At 49.1% G+C, this 18,995-nt stretch overlaps 1 protein-coding gene across 2 annotated transcripts in view; it reads left to right on the top strand.

Moving 5' to 3' along the window:
- Positions 1–517: 517 nt before the first annotated feature.
- LOC120994900 (G-protein coupled receptor 1-like) overlaps positions 518–18,995 on the top strand; it is a 653,505-nt gene continuing 635,027 nt past the window's right edge. For both annotated transcript variants that reach the window (XM_040423783.1, XM_040423782.1), the window contains exon 1: positions 518–752. In XM_040423783.1, the coding sequence (XP_040279717.1) occupies positions 689–752 (64 nt within the window). In that variant the 5' untranslated portion in view covers positions 518–688. The remainder of the gene's footprint in view (positions 753–18,995) is intronic.

Here is an 18,995-nt window from a genome sequence, read left to right as displayed (position 1 = left end):
CACGTCGCATCTCCCTGTCGCGCAGATGAAAACATCTGGTATCGGGGTGGGGTTTTGGCAGCCAATGGCAGGTGGTGATGGGAACGAGTCTCCCTAGCATCGCAGGTGATGCCATGGACGCTCGTCCCCGTCTGCCATTGGCTGACCACAACCCCCCTCCCCCAAATTTTTCATCCACGCGACAGGGAGATACAGCGGCAGCTGTGCCGTACTACCATTAGAGGTTGTACTTACCTCGCTCCCCAACACCCAAGTCACAGCAGGGAGCGAGGTAAGTACATTGTGTGTGAGCGACCAAGGTATTAGAGAGGGCATTTCAGGGGTCGGATAACCCCTTTAAAAATACAACTTGTCTCACAAATATCAAGCCCTCATACCGCTACGTGACCAGAAAAGTAATTTAGTCATGGCTCTTAGAAGGTGGGGAGGTAAGAACCATTAAAACGGGCTGTGCCCTGCAAGGGTTAACTTGTCGTGTCCCGCTCGCTCACGCCTGCAGCTATATGTAATGGGCCTAGGAGCTGAATGCAACACAAGCGCTCGTCACAGATCCGGCCACATGGGCTGAGGGTACACAACACGCGCATGCGCACCGCCAGTTCTTCAGCTGATCCTCGCGCGTCTGACGGTGAACGTTAGCAACGTGAAACAGAACCAGAGTCGGTAACGTGTGCCGGTGGCGCGCTGTATGACGCAGCGGGGGATGCGATATGGCGGACAACTGCACTTGGTTCGGCAGCAGCTCCCAATGCGTAAGTACAGCGTGCGCGCTCCCGAGCTCCCTCCACAGGGCACGCCATTAACCCTGTGCGCTGTGGCAGGGCTTGGGCTTCTTGTGGGATCGCGGCCTTCAGACTCTGCGTCCTGTCACATTGTCTGTGCTGCACATAGCTGTATGGTAATATATACTGCTGGTCCAGTGTGAGTGGGTTCTATACACGACCCTTCCAGGTGGAGGGACAATCCCTATTGTGTCCCTCTTTGATCTATAGATTTGCATTAATACATCTACAATATCGAGTTAGTTCCTCTCTGGATATTAGAGCCTTGTGTAATATTTCTTTATTCAATGTCATCTGGGTTTTAGAAATTTCTATATTCAGATAATTTGTGCGCTAGTGTGAAAGAAAACCATTGAAGTGAATAAATATGCAAAATATGGATCTTTCACATAAAGACCTATACGTGTCCCTCTTTGGTATGCAGAGGGCCCATATGTGGGGTGAGTATAGTGTTGGGGCCACACATAACTATACACCCCAGTCCCCTTAATGCCCCCACATAGTAATAATTCCCCCTTTGTGCATGCACACAGTAGTAATGCCCACACTGTGCCCCCTTTAAAGTAGTCATGCCCATATGTCCTCCCCTTCACAGTAGTTATAGCTAGATATTTGCCCACAGTAGTGTGCCTGGATATGTGCTCTATTCACAGTAGTTATGCCTAGATATGTGCCCCCTCACTATAGTTATGCTCAGATATGTGCCCCATCAGAATAGTTATGCCCAGATATGTACTCCCTTTACAGTAGTTATGCCCAGATATGTGCCCCCTCACAGTAATGCCCAGATATGTGCCCCCTCACAGTAGTTATGCCCAGATATGAACTTCCTTCACAGCATTTATGCCCAGATATTTGCCCCCTCACAGCATTTATGCCCAGATTTTTGCCCCCTTACAGTAGTTATGGACATATTAGTGCCCCATCACAATAGTTATGCCCAGATATGTGCCCTCTCACAGAAGTTATGCCCAGATATGTTACCTACTCACTGCAGTTATGCCCAGATATGTTACCTACTCACAGCAGTTATGCCCAGATATGTTACCTACTCACAGCAGTTATGCCCAGATATGTTACCTACTCACAGCAGTTATGCCCAGATATGTTACCTACTCACAGCAGTTATGCCCAGATATGTTACCTACTCACAGTAGTTATGCCCAGATAGGTCCCACCCTCACAGTAGTTATGTCCAGATTTGTGCCCTTTCACAGAAGTTATGCCCAGATATGCGCCACCCTCACAGTAGTTATGTCCAGATATGTGCCCCTCATGATAGTTATGCCCAGATTTTTGTCCCATTCACAGGAAGTAAAAAAAAGTAGTCAGTACTCACCTGGTTCCTCCGATGATCACAGCTCAGATGCCGGCGCTCCCCAGGAGGATACTGTCACACATGGTGCTGCTGTGTAGGAGGAGCACAGGCTGATTCCCGGCCTGCCCCTCTCCTCCTACAGAGACCAGCAGCGTGAGGTATGACAGATATTGTGCTGGCAGCTGAGTTGAATGGTGAAGCGGAGATTGGTCAGCCCCCTGCTTCACCATTACAGTCAGCTGAGTGCGGGACAAACCTCAAGCGTTCTGGTACCACGAGACAGCCACCAAAGTCCGGGATGGTTGAAAGATATGCCCTCTGCTGTTAGTACAGTGGTGCCCCCACCAAAGGGCTGTGATGACGTCACATACACAAGTGGCTCCGTCATGTGACAATCGGTATGGTGATGCCATAGTTTCCGTATGCTTGTTATTACTGAGGTGCAGAAAACTCTCTGGGCGTTTAATGGTGGTCTTGGCAACTGTATATCCTAAAGTGTGCCATGCGTTCAGTCATGCCAATGTCAGATGGCGCAGGAGAAAGAAATTAACCCCTAACAGTAAATGTGAATAAATCCAAATGATCAGCTCCAACTACTCCACTTACATTTAAGGGGTTCTCTGGGCTACAGATGTTGATGGCCTGTCCTCAGGAAAGTCATTAATATCAGACAGGTGGGGGTTCGAGAACCCAGAGCCCCACTGATCAGCTGTTTTGGGCCCTGTGCCGGAAACTTACAGTGTATGGAAGGATGCAAAAGGCTGTGTATATAGTACAGTTGTCAGACCGGGCCAGCCCGAAGAAGCAAAGTGGTGTCAGACCCACAACGATCCGGTACTGATGACCTGTCCTGAGAATTGCTTTACCATCAGGTTGGTTAGTCACTTGTTTCAGGAAGATGGTGAAACATCAAGGAACCATGGAAGAAATGAGGATTCCAGCACTGCCACACTCCTCTTTAATACTGGAGATTTTAACTATGCCATCTGTAGAAACGCATACATCAGAAACCTGACGCATTTTGAATCCAGAGATTGACTGGGAACTTAAAGCGGCCCTGGAAAAAAACTAAAAGTGGCCGCATATTGTAGGTGGGTCCAAACTGACAGAAGGTGGGACAACAGAAGTAGACGAGACCAAAATACTGGCCCAGCAGAACCAAATTCCACAGTACAGCACCAAATACTGCCTCAGCAAAACCTAATGCCACAGTGCAGCACAAAATACTGCCTCAGCAGAACCAAATTCCACAGTACAGCACAAAATACTGCCTCAGCAGGAGCAAATACCACTGTGCAGCACAAAATACTGCCTCAGCAGGAGCAAATACCACTGTGCAGCACAAAATACTGCCTCAGCAGGAGCAAATACCACTGTGCAGCACAAAATACTGTCTCAGCAGGAGCAAATACCACTGTGCAGCACAAAATACTGCCTCAGCAGGAGCAAATACCACTGTGCAGCACAAAATACTGCCTCAGCAGGAGCAAATACCACTGTGCAGCACAAAATACTGTCTCAGCAGGAGCAAATACCACTGTGCAGCACAAAATACTGCCTCAGCAGGAGCAAATACCACTGTGCAGCACAAAATACTGCCTCAGCAGGAGCAAATACCACTGTGCAGCACAAAATACTGCCTCAGCAGGAGCAAATACCACTGTGCAGCACAAAATACTGCCTCAGCAGGAGCAAATACCACTGTGCAGCACAAAATACTGTCTCAGCAGGAGCAAATACCACTGTGCAGCACAAAATACTGTCTCAGCCGAACCTAATAACAGAGTGCAGCACAAAATATTGCCTCATCAGAACCAAATACCACAGTACAGCACAAAATCCTGCCTTAGCCGAACCTAATACCACAGTGCAGCACAAAATACTGCCTCATCAGGACCAAATACCTCTGTGCAGCACAAAATACTGCCTCAGCTAAACCAAATACCACTGTGCAGCACAAAATACTTCCTTAGCCGAACCTAATAATGACTGGTGGCCATGAGCAGGCCTTGGGTGACCCCTTAGGCTCCAGCCCACTGGGAAATTTCCCTGTAGGGTCTATGGCCAGTCCACTCCTGTTTGAATCCCTCTGGACTCGCAAAGATTTCCGGGAGTTCACTACTGATGATCTTTACTCAGGATAGGTCATCAATAATAGGTTCTGACTCCCAGCATCCCCTGCTGATAAGCTGTTAGAAGAGACCTTGGTGCTGCGGTGAGCTATGTGGCATCTACCCAGACCAGTGATCTCACGTTCATTGGTCACATGGCCTATTTAAGCTGCAGCTCAGGCCATTTAAGTGAATGGGCCTAGACTGCAATACCAAGCACAGCCACTATTTATTCTATGGTGCTGTGCTTGGATTTGCTGTGAGGACGCCGCAGCTGTTACAGGAGCGCTGCGGCCTCTTCTGATCGTTTGGGTTTTACTCCTGGAAAGCCCCTTTAATCATAATATTGGTATTGAGTCTGGAGGAACTGTAAAGATACCAATGTTAATGATGTATACGTTTTAAAGGTGGCATAAGAAAAGTTTTTAAGATGAATGTCGCAGTCCTTGTTTCTTCCATTAATCCCCTAACAGTCACATTAAAATTGTAAAAACTCCCCCAATAATGTCATATTTTTTATTGTGGATTTAGAATTTATATACCATTTTTAAATATAGCTGTCGCAAAAATCAGCTGCGTTAAGTGCATTTTTCACTTCGGGAGTCCCTGCTGCACGAACCATTAATCCAGGCACGGGTACACGGTGCTCAGGATCATCGCGTGAGCCAAGCACTGACTGAAGCTGCGCTCCGGCTGTAATGACTGACATTGGCATTAAAGGGAGTCTGTCACCAAAATTTGACAATATAAACTGCTTACATGGCGCTCTAGCACAACTACACAAGATTCCAATGGTACCTTTGTTGTATTCTTCTGACTTTCACCAGCTGAAAAAATATAGTTTTATCTATATGCAAATGAGGGCTCGCAAGTGCCCAGGGTGGGGTTCTTGTTGTAGGTGCCCAGGCTGCACTGCCTTCTTTTTTTATAATACCCCTCCCCAGCCTCTTGCTGGTCCCGCCCTATAAGGCTGTTTCATCATCCCAAGTACCGGCCGAGATCCGGCGTGTGCGCAGTTCACCGCCGGCCCGCGCATGCGCACTACGATGCCCATTGTGGAGAGCGGCATCGCTTCATGTTGTGCGCATGCGCTGGCGGACCGGAAGCAAGCAGGGAGACTGGAGGCAAGCCGAGCAAGAGAAAGGTAAGTATATCCACATTGCAGTGCGCATGCGCGGGCCGGCGATGAACTGCGCACACGCCGGATCTCGGCCGGTACTTGGGATGATGAAACAGCCTTATAGGGCGGGACCAGCAAGAGGCTGGGGAGGGGTATTATAAAAAAAGAAGGCAGAGCAGCCTGGGCACCTACAACAAGAACCCCGCCCCTGGGCACTTGCGAGCCCTCATTTGCATATAGATAAAACTATGTTTTTTCAGCTGGTGAAAGTCAGAAGAATACAACAAAGGTACCATTGGAATCTTGTGTAGTTGTGCTAGAACGCCATGTAAGCAGTTTATATTGTCAAATTTTGGTGACCGACTCCCTTTAACTCTGATACCGGCCGTTTAATTCCTAGATCCGCAGTCATCTCAGACTTTGATGACATATCACTATGATATGCTATTTAAAGTCAGATAGTTGCGGGGCCCACCTCTGAGACCCTCACTTATCTCCAGAACGGGACCCGAAAGTGAAGGAGAGTGAACCGCTCATGTGTGGCTTGCTCTCTATTCATTTCTATGGCAGTTATGAAACTAGCCGAGCTACCGTAATAGGCTATTTTCACAATCCCCAAAGAAATGAAGAGAGTGCACCAGGCAAGCGCGGCCCTTAGTCCATTCACCTCTGTGGAGCTGCTGGAGGTAGCCAAGCGCATGAGGGGCTGCTCTCTGCTCACTTCGGGGTCCCGTTCTGGAGATAGGTGCAGGTATGTGACATTGGTGGCATGTCCTAACGATACACCACCAATGTCTAAGATGAGACAACCCCTTTACGAACAGGAGGACCACCAGCTACAGGCTGCATGGCTGCTATCACAGAAATCCTGGAGGCATCAGTGAAAAGCCTCAACTGTAGAAGATGATGGTTCTTTTTTTTTTTCTGGTTAGATGACTTCCCTGTTTTCCTCTAGTTTTATCTCTCATTTTTAGTGTCCGTTCCCTTGCACTGGAATGTTCTGATAAGAACACTTTATCGCCGGCCGCCCGGGCACACTTTTATAGCATAGTAATTAGCATTTTGTGTGCATGGTGCAGTGATGATAAAATAACATTCGAGTCATTGACCGAAAGGGGATCTCCGAATTAATGAAAACATTACAGGTAGTCTAGTTATGTCATTTATAGTCTCACATGAAAACATTTGCATGTGTTCACACTGTGTTTGTAGTGTATTTTTGTGTGGTTATGTGCCTGGCGTCAATTGTATCCATAGGCCCCTTTCACCTGACATAGACCAAAAAGAGTGTTCTTTCAGCTTCCATTGGATCAGTATACCACGGTATAACTTTTTCTGCTGCTTAGATTAGTGTAGTCAATGACGTGATTGCAGAGAGAGGCATCCAGTAAAAAAACGTATACCATGCTGGTATACTTTTTTCATTATTTTTTTTTTAACATGGGAACCTATGAGCAATGTGTGCTACTGTATGACAATATAGTTGGGGATGGGGTATGACAATATAGTTGGAGATGTATTCGCTCTCCTTGCGGAGAGCACCTTAATCAGCGTGAGGAGACTTACAGGCCATACATGCTCCTCTGGAATTCTTAGAAGAACGGGATGCAAATGAGCTCTTAACAAGCTCTGCCTCTGATGCCACCATATGCCACCATATGTAAGGCAGCTATCCTATAAGCCTATAAGCCAGTAGTGGCGAACCTATGGCACGGGGGCTGGAGGTGGCACTCAGAGGCCTCTCTCTGGGCACCCGCACCCTGGATAAAGTCTATGGTGTGCCAATATGCCTTAGACCTTTCCTGCCATTCATCAGCGCAGGGTGCACTATGGGCAGCACAAGCAGTGCACTGAATGTAGGGAGGCTATTATAGCTAAATGATAAAGTACATGGAAGACATACTACAGGGAGTGCAGAATTATTAGGCAAATGAGTATTTTGACCACATCATACTCTTTATGCATGTTGTCTTACTCCAAGCTGTATAGGCTCGAAAGCCTACTACCAATTAAGCATATTAGGTGATGTGCATCTCTGTAATGAGAAGGGGTGTGGTCTAATGACATCAACACCCTATATTAGGTGTGCATAATTATTAGGCAACTTCCTTTCCTTTGGCAAAATGGGTCAAAAGAAGGACTTGACAGGCTCAGAAAAGTCAAAAATAGTGAGATATCTTGCAGAGGGATGCAGCACTCTTAAAATTGCAAAGCTTCTGAAGCGTGATCATCGAACAATCAAGCGTTTCATTCAAAATAGTCAACAGGGTCGCAAGAAGCGTTTGGAAAAACCAAGGCGCAAAATAACTGCCCATGAACTGAGAAAAGTCAAGCGTGCAGCTGCCAAGATGCCACTTGCCACCAGTTTGGCCATATTTCAGAGCTGCAACATCACTGGAGTGCCCAAAAGCACAAGGTGTGCAATACTGAGACATGGCCAAGGTAAGAAAGGTTGAAAGACGACCACCACTGAACAAGACACACAAGCTGAAACGTCAAGACTGGGCCAAGAAATATCTCAAGACTGATTTTTCTAAGGTTTTATGGACTGATGAAATGAGAGTGAGTCTTGATGGGCCAGATGGATGGGCCCGTGGCTGGATTGGTAAAGGGCAGAGAGCTCCAGTCCGACTCAGACGCCAGCAGGGTGGAGGTGGAGTACTGGTTTGGGCTGGTATCATCAAAGATGAGCTTGTGGGGCCTTTTCGGGTTGAGGATGGAGTCAAGCTCAACTCCCAGTCCTACTGCCAGTTTCTGGAAGACACCTTCTTCAAGCAGTGGTACAGGAAGAAGTCTGCATCCTTCAAGAAAAACATGATTTTCATGTAGGACAATGCTCCATCACACGCGTCCAAGTACTCCACAGCGTGGCTGGCAAGACAGGGTATAAAAGAAGAAAATCTAATGACATGGCCTCCTTGTTCACCTGATCTGAACCCCATTGAGAACCTGTGGTCCATCATCAAATGTGAGATTTACAAGGAGGGAAAACAGTACACCTCTCTGAACAGTGTCTGGGAGGCTGTGGTTGCTGCTGCACGCAATGTTGATGGTGAACAGATCAAAACACTGACAGAATCCATGGATGGCAGGCTTTTGAGTGTCCTTGCAAAGAAAGGTGGCTATATTGGTCACTGATTTGTTTTTGTTTTGTTTTTGAATGTCAGAAATGTATATTTGTGAATGTTGAGATGTTATATTGGTTTCACTGGTAAAAATAAATAATTGAAATGGGTATATATTTGTTTTTTGTTAAGTTGCCTAATAATTATGCACAGTAATAGTCACCTGCACACACAGATATCCCCCTAAAATAGCTAAAACTAAAAACAAACTAAAAACTACTTCCAAAAATATTCAGCTTTGATATTAATGAGTTTTTTGGGTTCATTGAGAACATGGTTGTTGTTCAATAATAAAATTAATCCTCAAAAATACAACTTGCCTAATAATTCTGCACTCCTGTATATTGGTATTCAGGGTAAAGTGTTGGGTTGGCACTTTGCAATAAATAAGTGGGTTTTGGGTTGCAGTTTGGGCACTCTGTAAAAGGTTCTCCATCTCTGCTATAAGCAATGTTTAACCCTTTAAATAGGCCTTGAGACATGACTCGGATATTAAATAAGCCAGCACCTCATCTGCAGACGGCTGTTTCGGGGTGATTGTCCCTCATCAGTGCAGAGTACTGGCTTATCTGGGTGAAAGGCCTAAGTCAGCTGTCACCCATTTAAGCCAGTACTTTCTGTCTGGGTTTGCCGTTTGTTCATCAATGTTGAATAAAAAGTGATCAAAAAGTTATTCAGACCCCAAAATGGTATTACCAAAACTGCAGATCGTCCCACAAAAAATGAGCTTCCACATATCTCTATAGACATAACTATAAAAAGGTTATGGGGGTCAGAATACAAGAAAAAATTAATTTTTTCAAAAGTTTTTATATTTTTCAGTATTAAAGCTATATATATGTTGGTAAGGCTGATTAGTCAGCCTGCATTTGTGGGAGGGGCGGAGGCTCTTCATATACGAGCCACACCCTCACTTCCAGGCGTGTGTTCTCAGGTGCACAGCTGCTGCTGGGTGTCATTAGCAGACTAGCTTCTCTGGTGGTAGGAGTCTTTCTTTGCAGCATGGAGCTTGTTATTTGGCTCTCTGCTACCGTGGCATGCACGCGCCGTACTACGTAAGTAGGTTGTGCCGGGGCCGTCTCTCCTGGCCGGTCGGAACCGACTTTGCTAGCGAACGGGAGGCTTTGCCTCAGAATCTGCTACCTCAGGTTTGCTTGTTGGGCCTAAATACTTCTATTTTCTTTTCAACTTTGTTTGTTGGTAATGGGAGTTAGCTCCTATAAATCTTACAAGTTTCACTTTGTTTCGTTCGTCTCGTATGAAAAGTTACTTCAGCCGGTTTGCTGTAAAAAAAAGTTACCCGGGCTGCACGTGACGTCATGTTTGGAGATCAGACGCAGCTGTTATTGTTTAGGCCTCTTGCTGTAGCTGTTCCTTGCGATGTGTCTCCCCCCCTCCCCCCGCTACCACCATCTTTAGACTTCACGTATTTCACTGCTTCATGTACTTAAAAACCCTGCCGCACTTTCATGCTCTGCTGTTATCCTGAGCTGCATTTACACTTTCGGCTTTTATTTCATGTCTTATGCTGCATCCGCACGTCCTTACTGTCCTGTACTTTTCCACTCTTGGTTCGTATTCACTCAGATTGGTCTCGCATTCAAGCTGCGTTCACCTGTTGGCTGTTACATCTCATTCTGTCCCCAGCCGACAGCCGGATCCGTATTACACGCCTGTTATTACATGTTGTATACTCGGCTTACAGCCATAGCTGCTACTGTTACTCTGTTTTCATGCTCTGGACGCACCACCCTGGTGTTCCCACCTTGCTCCACTCACAACCAGAGCTGCGTTTATACCAAATTTCATGCTCTGCTTATACCCAAAGTTGTGTTCACACTTCTACTGCTACACCAGGTCGTATACCCCACTCACCAAAGCCGCTTTCCATGTCTGCTGCCACATCAAGTTAATATTCTGTTCACATCCAAAGCTGCGTCCGCATGTCTGCTTTCGCATGTTGTCCTATACTCCTTTCACTACTAGAGCTGCGTCCACGTGTCTGCTTTCGCATCACGTCAATACTCTGCTCACTTCCAGGTTGCATTTATACGTCCGCTTTATACCATGCTTTTCATGCGCTACCCATACTCAGAGCTGCGCCCATACCATGTTTTTTAGGTACCACTCACATCCAAAGCTGCATTCACCCATTTGTTACATCATGTGTTGTACTCTGCTCCCACTCAAAGCTGCATTCTCCTGTTCATTGCTACGTCATGGTTTTGCTCAATCTCATTGGGGCAGTCTGCACCCACCGCTCTGGTACCTCTCTCCCGACAAACATAACTGCGTTCTTTTCAGGCTTACGTTCCCTTCCTCGGTGGTCTGTTACATTCCATAGGCCTACTTTCTGTTTTAATCCTGGTTCATATTCACTCAGACTGGTCTCCTTTTACTTCTGGTTCGTATTCACTCAGATTGGTCTCCTGCCCCAGTTCACCAAACAGCTCCTCAGCAGTGGGCCAGTAAGTTTCCTGCTATGTTTTCACAAACCGTTTATTTGTTTGTCACGATAAGAGACTTCTCTTAGCGAACTTGCAATGCCTCAGGCTCTTGTTTTTTCTCCCATCTCTGTTTCAATTTCATGTTTACGTTTATGGTTCGCGGTGGTTAGTGTTTTATGTATGCACGTGCTTCGGATTACTAATGACTATATTTTAACGCCTGTTGGCAGTCATCTTCCTTAGGCCACCTTCTAGCCAATCTAATCATTCAAGTCGCTTCATATGCCATCAGGTCCGGCTTACGTTTTAATTACTTATCGTCATCCCTCTGTCTTCGGGGGCCCTATGACTGATCCGGCCTCATGGCTCCGGGGGCCCCATGACCGTTTTTTCATGTTCTGTTTGTTAGGGGTACAACATGGTTGTAGGCTGGTTAGTGTTTCCAGGTTTGCTGTTGGAGGGGGTCATGGTTATGCGAGTCCCCAAGGCATTCTGGTGCTGTATAAGTGGTTTATAAAAAATAATAATAATAAAATCATAAGAGGCTCGCACGAGTGGCTCTTCGCTTATAGGACCTCACGACTGGCATCGTCATTCGTAGTTCGCACGGTCATCTGATACTTGTTCCGCCATGAGGGGCTCTCACGCATGGCTCCCGCCATGAGGGGCTCTCACGCATGGCTCCCGCCATGAGGGGCTCTCACGCTTGGCTCCCGCCATGGGGGGCTCTCACGCTTGGCTCCCGCCATGGGGGGCTCTCACGCTTGGCTCCCGCCATGGGGGGCTCTCACGCATGGCTCCCGCCATGGGGGGCTCTCACGCATGGCTCCCGCCATGGGGGACTCTCACGCATGGCTCCCGCCATGGGGGTCTCTCACACTTGGCTCCCGCCATGGGGGGCTCTCACGCTTGGCTCCCGCCATGGGGGACTCTCACGCATGGCTCCCGCCATGGGGGACTCTCACGCATGGCTCCCGCAATGGGGGACTCTCACGCATGGCTCCCGCCATGGGGGACTCTCGCGCATGGCTCTTGGCTTAGAGGATCTCACAATCGTCATCGACATTGGTAGGTCATACGGCCATCTGCTACTATTTTCCATGGCACACCTTTCAGAAGTTTTCTTTTGTTCATTTATATTTTACAGATTAGTACTTGCAGTTCATTTCATTAAGAAGCTTTACCCCATGTCTTTGTCTTTCTAGGTTATCGAGTCCCGGTTGATTACTAAACCCGTTGGGTTAAGCCCCAATCTTTTCCCCTGCCGTCCTTAATTCTAAGGTTCGCATCCTGGCGGCTGCCCGGCCCCATGGGCCCCTGGTGGTTGCTTCGGCCCCATGGCTTCAGGGGTCCGACCAATGGTTGTCTGTCCACCTGTGCATCTATGCTTTTGAATGACTCATATCTTTACCTGCTTGCCAGCTTATTTTATTCAGGTTTAATTTTACTTTGTCCGTTATTATCTCCATTTTCTGTCACGTTTCCCTTCGTCTTTTCAGGTCATGCAGTTGAACTCATATTGGGGTCACCTTCCACGTCGGTCAGGTCTCGTTCCTAACGATATTTCGCCTTGCATGTCATTCAGGCCACGTAGTTTATCTTAGGTATCGCCTGCCACATTGGTCAGGCTCATGGTTTAATTTAACCTGCACCTTTTATTCAGGTCCGATGACAACTTCGGCCCCATGGCTTTGGGGGCCCGATGACAGCTTCGGCCCCATGGCTTTGGGGGCCCGATGACAGCTTCGGCCCCATGGCTTTGGGGGCCCGATGACAGCTTCGGCCCCATGCCTTCGGGGGCCCGATGACAGCTTCGGCCCCATGGCTTCGGGGGCCCGATGACAGCTTCGGCCCCATGCCTTCGGGGGCCCGATGACAGCTTCGGCCCCATGCCTTCGGGGGCCCGATGACAGCTTCGGCCCCATGGCTTCGGGGGCCCGATGACAGCTTCGGCCCCATGCCTTCGGGGGCCCGATGACAGCTTCGGCCCCATGGCTTCGGGGGCCCGATGACAGCTTCGGCCCCATGGCTTCGGGGGCCCGATGACAGCTTCGGCCCCATGGCTTCGGGGGCCCGATGACAGCTTCGGCCCCATGGCTTCGGGGGCCCGATGACAGCTTCGGCCCCATGGCTTCGGGGGCCCGATGACAGCTTCGGCCCCATGCCTTCGGGGGCCCGATGACAGCTTCGGCCCCATGCCTTCGGGGGCCCGATGACAGCTTCGGCCCCATGCCTTCGGGGGCCCGATGACAGCTTCGGCCCCATGCCTTCGGGGGCCCGATGACTGTTTTTCAGTCCTGCTGGGCTGATTGCCTGGTTGGTTGTGCATCTGGGCTGATTTGGCCCCTATGTATCGCATACATACCTGCTTCCCTAATTTCCTAATAATCAACGTTGATTGCTCACTTTATGTTTTGACCACAAACTGGTCCGGTTCGCCCTACAGCATCATTGTCATGTCTTACGCAGATATTTAGTCTTTCTTTAATGGTTCATGCTTTCGTTCGGGTCCTGCCAGATGAAGAACAAGTAGGGCAATTCCCTCTAACATTTCAGTCTCTGATCGTAGTCGATCATATCTTGTCAACCAGGTCCCCGCGCAAAGTCTTTGCCTTTTTACCATGACCAGGAACTCATTTTCGTCGGTAGCTTCATTGCATTGCATTCCCTCACTCATGGGAGGGCATAGACAGAATCTTGTATATTATGGCTTCGTAGCTTCTTGCCGCACTAACCTCAGACTCCCTACAACCACGTTAAATCGGATTTTGGACAAGGTCCAGCATTTCCTCACGGTAGAAGTTTCAGATTGTAGGTCGGTCTTCACGTCTCAAACGCAGAAATAATTCTCGGGCACACAGTAGAACAACGCGCGGACCACGGCTAGCAGATAGCTGTTGTCTGGGGAACTATTCAAGAATTCTCTTCCTATCTTCATGGTTTCTTTTTGGCCCTCATTTCTAAATAGTCTAGGCCAGTGGTGGGCAACCTTTTTTTTCAACTGAGCCAAATCTCGCCAAAACCACGATTGAAATTTATTTTGAGAGCCACATTTTTAAAACCGAAAATACATAGGATGGTACACTGTTTTTAGTTTCAATAAGTTTTTATTGAGAATATTGTGCATGCAAGTATCCACATAGGTCGGGTACTGTGGGACTCTTTGCACCGGCCCTGTCACGTGGACGTGACCAGAGCCTGTGCAAGGATTTTTTGGCAACACAAGCGAAGCTACATCTCGGTGACCCCCTTCTCCCACCGCCCCGCCCGCAGCTCACCTGGTCCTGGTTCTGTCTGCAGCAGCTGGCTTCTCCTCTGTGTGGTCCTGATATCTTCGATCTGGTTTGAGGACTGTACTTTTCGCCCTATAAGATGCACATAGGTTTTAGAGGAGTATAATCAGAAACAATATTTTCCATTATACCTCAGGTCAGACCACCAATCAGACCCCCAATGTTAATCATACCTCAGATCAGCCCCCTATATCAGCAGTCAGCACCCCATCCATCATGCCCATGTCAGCCCCCATCCATCATGCCCCCATGTCAGCCGTCATGCCCCTATGTCAGCCGTCAGCCCCCCATGTCAGCACCCCATCTATCATGCCCATGTCAGCCGTCAGCACCCCATCCATCATGCCCATGTCAGCCGTCAGCACCCCATCCATCATGCCCATGTCAGCCGTCAGCACCCCATCCATCATGCCCATGTCAGCCGTCAGCACCCCATCATGCCCATGTCAGCCCCCATCCATCATTACCCCCCATGTCAGCCATCAGCCCCCCATGTCAGCCATCATGCCCCCCATGTCAGCCGTCAGCACCCCATCCATCATGCCCATGTCAGCTGTCAGCCCCCATCCATCATGCCCCCCATGTCAGCCGTCATGCCCCTATGTCAGCCGTCAGCACCCCATGTCAGCCGTCAGCCATCAGCCCCCCATGTCAGCACTCCATCCATCATGTCCATGTCAGCCGTCAGCCCCCATCCATCATGCCCCCCATGTCAGCCATCATGACCTTATGTCAGCCGTCAGCACCCAATGTCAGCACCCCATCCATCATGCCCATGTCAGCCGTCAGCACCCCATCTATCATGCCCATGTCAGCCATCAGCACCCCATCATGCCCATGTCAGCCCCCATCCATCATTACCCCCCATGTCAGCCATCAGCCCCCCATGTCAGCCATCATGCCCCCCATGTCAGCCGTCAGCACCCCATCCATCATGCCCATGTCAGCTGTCAGCCCCCATCCATCATGCCCCCCATGTCAGCCGTCATGCCCCTATGTCAGCCGTCAGCACCCCATGTCAGCCGTCAGCCATCAGCCCCCCATGTCAGCACTCCATCCATCATGTCCATGTCAGCCGTCAGCCCCCATCCATCATGCCCCCCATGTCAGCCATCATGACCTTATGTCAGCCGTCAGCCCCCCATGTCAGCACCCCATCCATCATGCCCATGTCAGCCGTCAGCACCCCATCCATCATGCCCATGTCAGCCGTCAGCACCCATCCATCATTACTCCCATGTCAGCCATCATGCCCCCCATGACAGCCGTCAGCCCCCATCCATTATGCTCCCTAATGGGGGACAATGTTGGAGTCTGCACCATCGGGGGGGTGACATGATGAGGGACAATGTTGAAGTCGGTACCTGATATATCACTGGGGTCTGGCTGGAGTGGGGTCGGTCTGGTCCTGGCTCCAATCTCAGCTGGCTCTGCCTTAAGGTGTCTTCTCCAGAGTCCAGACTAGAGTCCAGCAGGGTCGGCCAAGTTCCAACAAGTCGTGCCTCAGTGTTACTCTGTGACTGTGTTCTTCTGCTGCCAGCCTGGAGGGGCAGCTTTTACAGGTCATAGCAGACAGAGCAGCTCCGCCTCCTCGCCTCCCTCCGCCGCGGCCCCACTGACAGTCAGTGACGCCTCCTTTGGCCTGAGCGCCGCACGGCACACATGTAGGCAGGACAGCCGCAGGCTGCCGCCCCCGAGAGGAGGGAGGGGAGCGGGCGCCGGGCACACAGAACAGTGCTCCAGACTAAAAAAAAATTCCAAGTAGCCATTGGCTCCTGAACTGAAAAATTTAGGAGCCAAATCAAATTTTTAGTTGCCAAATCGAAACTGAATCAAAATTTTGGTATCGTGACAACGCTACGCCGATCAGATCGGCGTAGGGTTGTTTTGAAACCAAAATTTTGATTCGCTTTCGTCACCATAAAAAAGTATTGTGATACTCAATACCGTGCAAAAAAAAAAAAACAACAAAAAAAGCTGTGTGCATTTCGCATTTTATGAAACATTCGGCCCATAATAGAACAGTCCTATGCTATTTTTTGGGGTGACAAGGTGACTAAAAAGGCTATGTAATATGTTTATTTATTTATTGTTTATATATTTTATATGTAAAATTGGGAAAGGGGGGATTTAAACTTAATATTTTAAAGTACTTTCACATTAGCGTTTTTCATTTCCGGCACTGAGTTCCGTCACAGGGGCTCTATACCGGAAAATAACTGATCAGTTTTATCCCCATGCATTCTGAATGGAGAGTAATCCGTTCAGGATGCATCAGGATGTCTTCAGTTCAGTCATTTTGACTGATCAGGCAAAAGATAAAACCGTAGCATGCTACGGTTTTATCTCCGGCGAAAAAAAATGAAGATTTGCCTGAATGCCGGCTCCGGCATTTTTCCCCATAGGAATGTATTAGTGCTGGATCCGGCATTCAAAATACCGGAATGCACCCGCACTAAATCCGGACCCATTCACTTCTATGGGGCTGTGCACATGAGCGGTGATTTTCACACGTCACTTGTGCGTTGCGTGAAAATCGCAGCATGCTCTGTTGTGCGTTTTTCGCGCAACGCAGGCCCCATAGAAGTTAATGGGGCTGTGTGAAAATCGCAAGCAAGTGCGATTTTCACGCATGGTTCCTAGGATGAAAGTCTATTCACTGTATTATTTTCCCTTATAACATGGTTATAAGGGAAAATAATAGCATTCTGAATACAGAATGCTTAGTACAAGGTCAATATAATAAACATTGGTGGCGCAGTGCGCCCCCCCATCACCCCAATATAATAAACATTGGTGGTGCAGTGCGCCCCCCTCAATATAATAAACATTGGTGGCGCAGTGCGCCCCCCCCCATCACCCCAATATAATAAACATTGGTGGCGCAGTGCGCCCCCCCCTCAATATAATAAACATTGGTGGCGCAGTGCGCCCCCCCATCACCCCAATATAATAAACATTGGTGGCGCAGTGCGCCCCCCCTCAATATAATAAACATTGGTGGCGCAGTGCGCCCCCCCCATCACCCCAGTATAATAAACATTGGTGGCGCAGTGCGCCCCCCCCATCACCCCAATATAATAAACATTGGTGGCGCAGTGCGCCCCCCCAACACCCCAGTATAATAAACATTGGTGGCGCAGTGCGCCCCCCCATCACCCCAATATAATAAACATTGGTGGCGCAGTGCGCCCCCCCTCAATATAATAAACATTGGTGGCGCAGTGGGCAGTGCCAATGAGGGTTAAAAAATAAAAAAATAATTAACTCACCTCCTCCAATTGATCGTCTCCTGTTCTTACTTCTTTCTAGTTTCTTCAGGACGCAGGACCTGTGGTGACATCACTGTGCTCATCACATGATCCATCACCATGGTAATGGGCCATGTGATGAGCTCAGTGACGTCACCACAGGTCCTGAAGAAACTAGAAAGAAGTAAGAACAGGAGACCGGCAGCTACCTGATCAACTGGAGGAGGTGAGTTAATTTTCTTTTATTATTTTTAACCCTCATTGGCACTTCCCACTGTGCCACCAACGTTTATTATACTGGGGGAGGGGGGGCGCACTGTGCCACCAACGTTTATTATACTGGGGGGGGGGGGGGGCGCACTGTGCCACCAACGTTTATTATACTGGGGGGGGGGGTGGCGCACTGTGCCACCAACGTTTATTATACTGGGGGGGGGGGGCACTGTGCCACCAACGTTTATTATACTGGGGGGGGGGGGGGCACTGTGCCACCAACGTTTCTTATACAAATACAGGAGGCGGGTGCCGGAATCAAATAGCCGGCACCCGACCTTTGTGACAGGGAGCTGCGATCAGCGGCAGTTAACCCCTCAGGTACCGCACCTGAAGGGTTAACTCAACTGCAGCGGATCGCAGCTCCCTGTCACAGAGGTCGGGTGCCGGCTATTTGATTCCGGCACCCGCCTCCTGTATTTGTATTAACAGGTCAGTTTTCTTCATTGGTGGCGCAGTGGCCACAGCCCCTCCCCTCCTCCTCCTGCCTCTTCTTATTGGCAGCGGCGGGGACAGCAGCAGCACAGGGGGGAGGGAGAGACTCCTCCTGCGCTGCTGAGAACGATCATCTCCTGTGCCCGCCGCTGTATTGAGCAGAGCTGCGGCGGCGGGTCTAGTCGCTAATGGCATCTGGAGCCCTGCAGAAGAGCCGCATTAAAGTGTGTAAAGAGCCGCATGTGGCTCGCGAGCCGCGGCTTGCCGACCACTGGTCTAGGCAGTTAGGTTGCGGTCCCACGATCTCCTGAGGCTAGGGCATTGCCAGTACTCGCACTAGAGCCAAACTTTACAAGTTTCAGTTGGTTTTTATGATCCATTTCACAACGTATTCCCGGTCCTCCATTCCGCTTTGGGGCAGTATACGCAATATTGAGAATCATGTCTCTGGCCTTGTCATCCACAAGATGGGTTGTAGGTCTCCTACTGGTCTTGCCTCGTATACCCCGAATTTTCGCTCTAGATCCCTGACGCCTTGCAGTTGGCTTGGGGATTAGTTTGCACATGCCATTCGAATTCCTTTTCTACCCTACTTGGCTTGGTTTTTGCCCACTTATAGGCCTACCCACGATCGTGGCTCAGGGCACACAACAAGCCATTTAGTCAGGTCAGCTAAGACACGCCTAGCTGGGTTAGGTTGTTCCTGTTGTTTCTCTCCCTAGGGTTCTTCGGATACCTCTTGGCCGTAGCCATGACCACAAGTTGGTAAGGCTGATTAGTCAGCCTGCATTTGTGGGAGGGGCGGAGGCTCTTCATATACGAGCCACACCCTCACTTCCA

This window comes from Bufo bufo, chromosome 3 (assembly GCF_905171765.1).
Source record: "Bufo bufo chromosome 3, aBufBuf1.1, whole genome shotgun sequence".
NCBI classification, from domain to species: Eukaryota; Metazoa; Chordata; class Amphibia; order Anura; family Bufonidae; genus Bufo; species Bufo bufo.
This window is presented reverse-complemented; position numbering and strand designations above follow the sequence as displayed.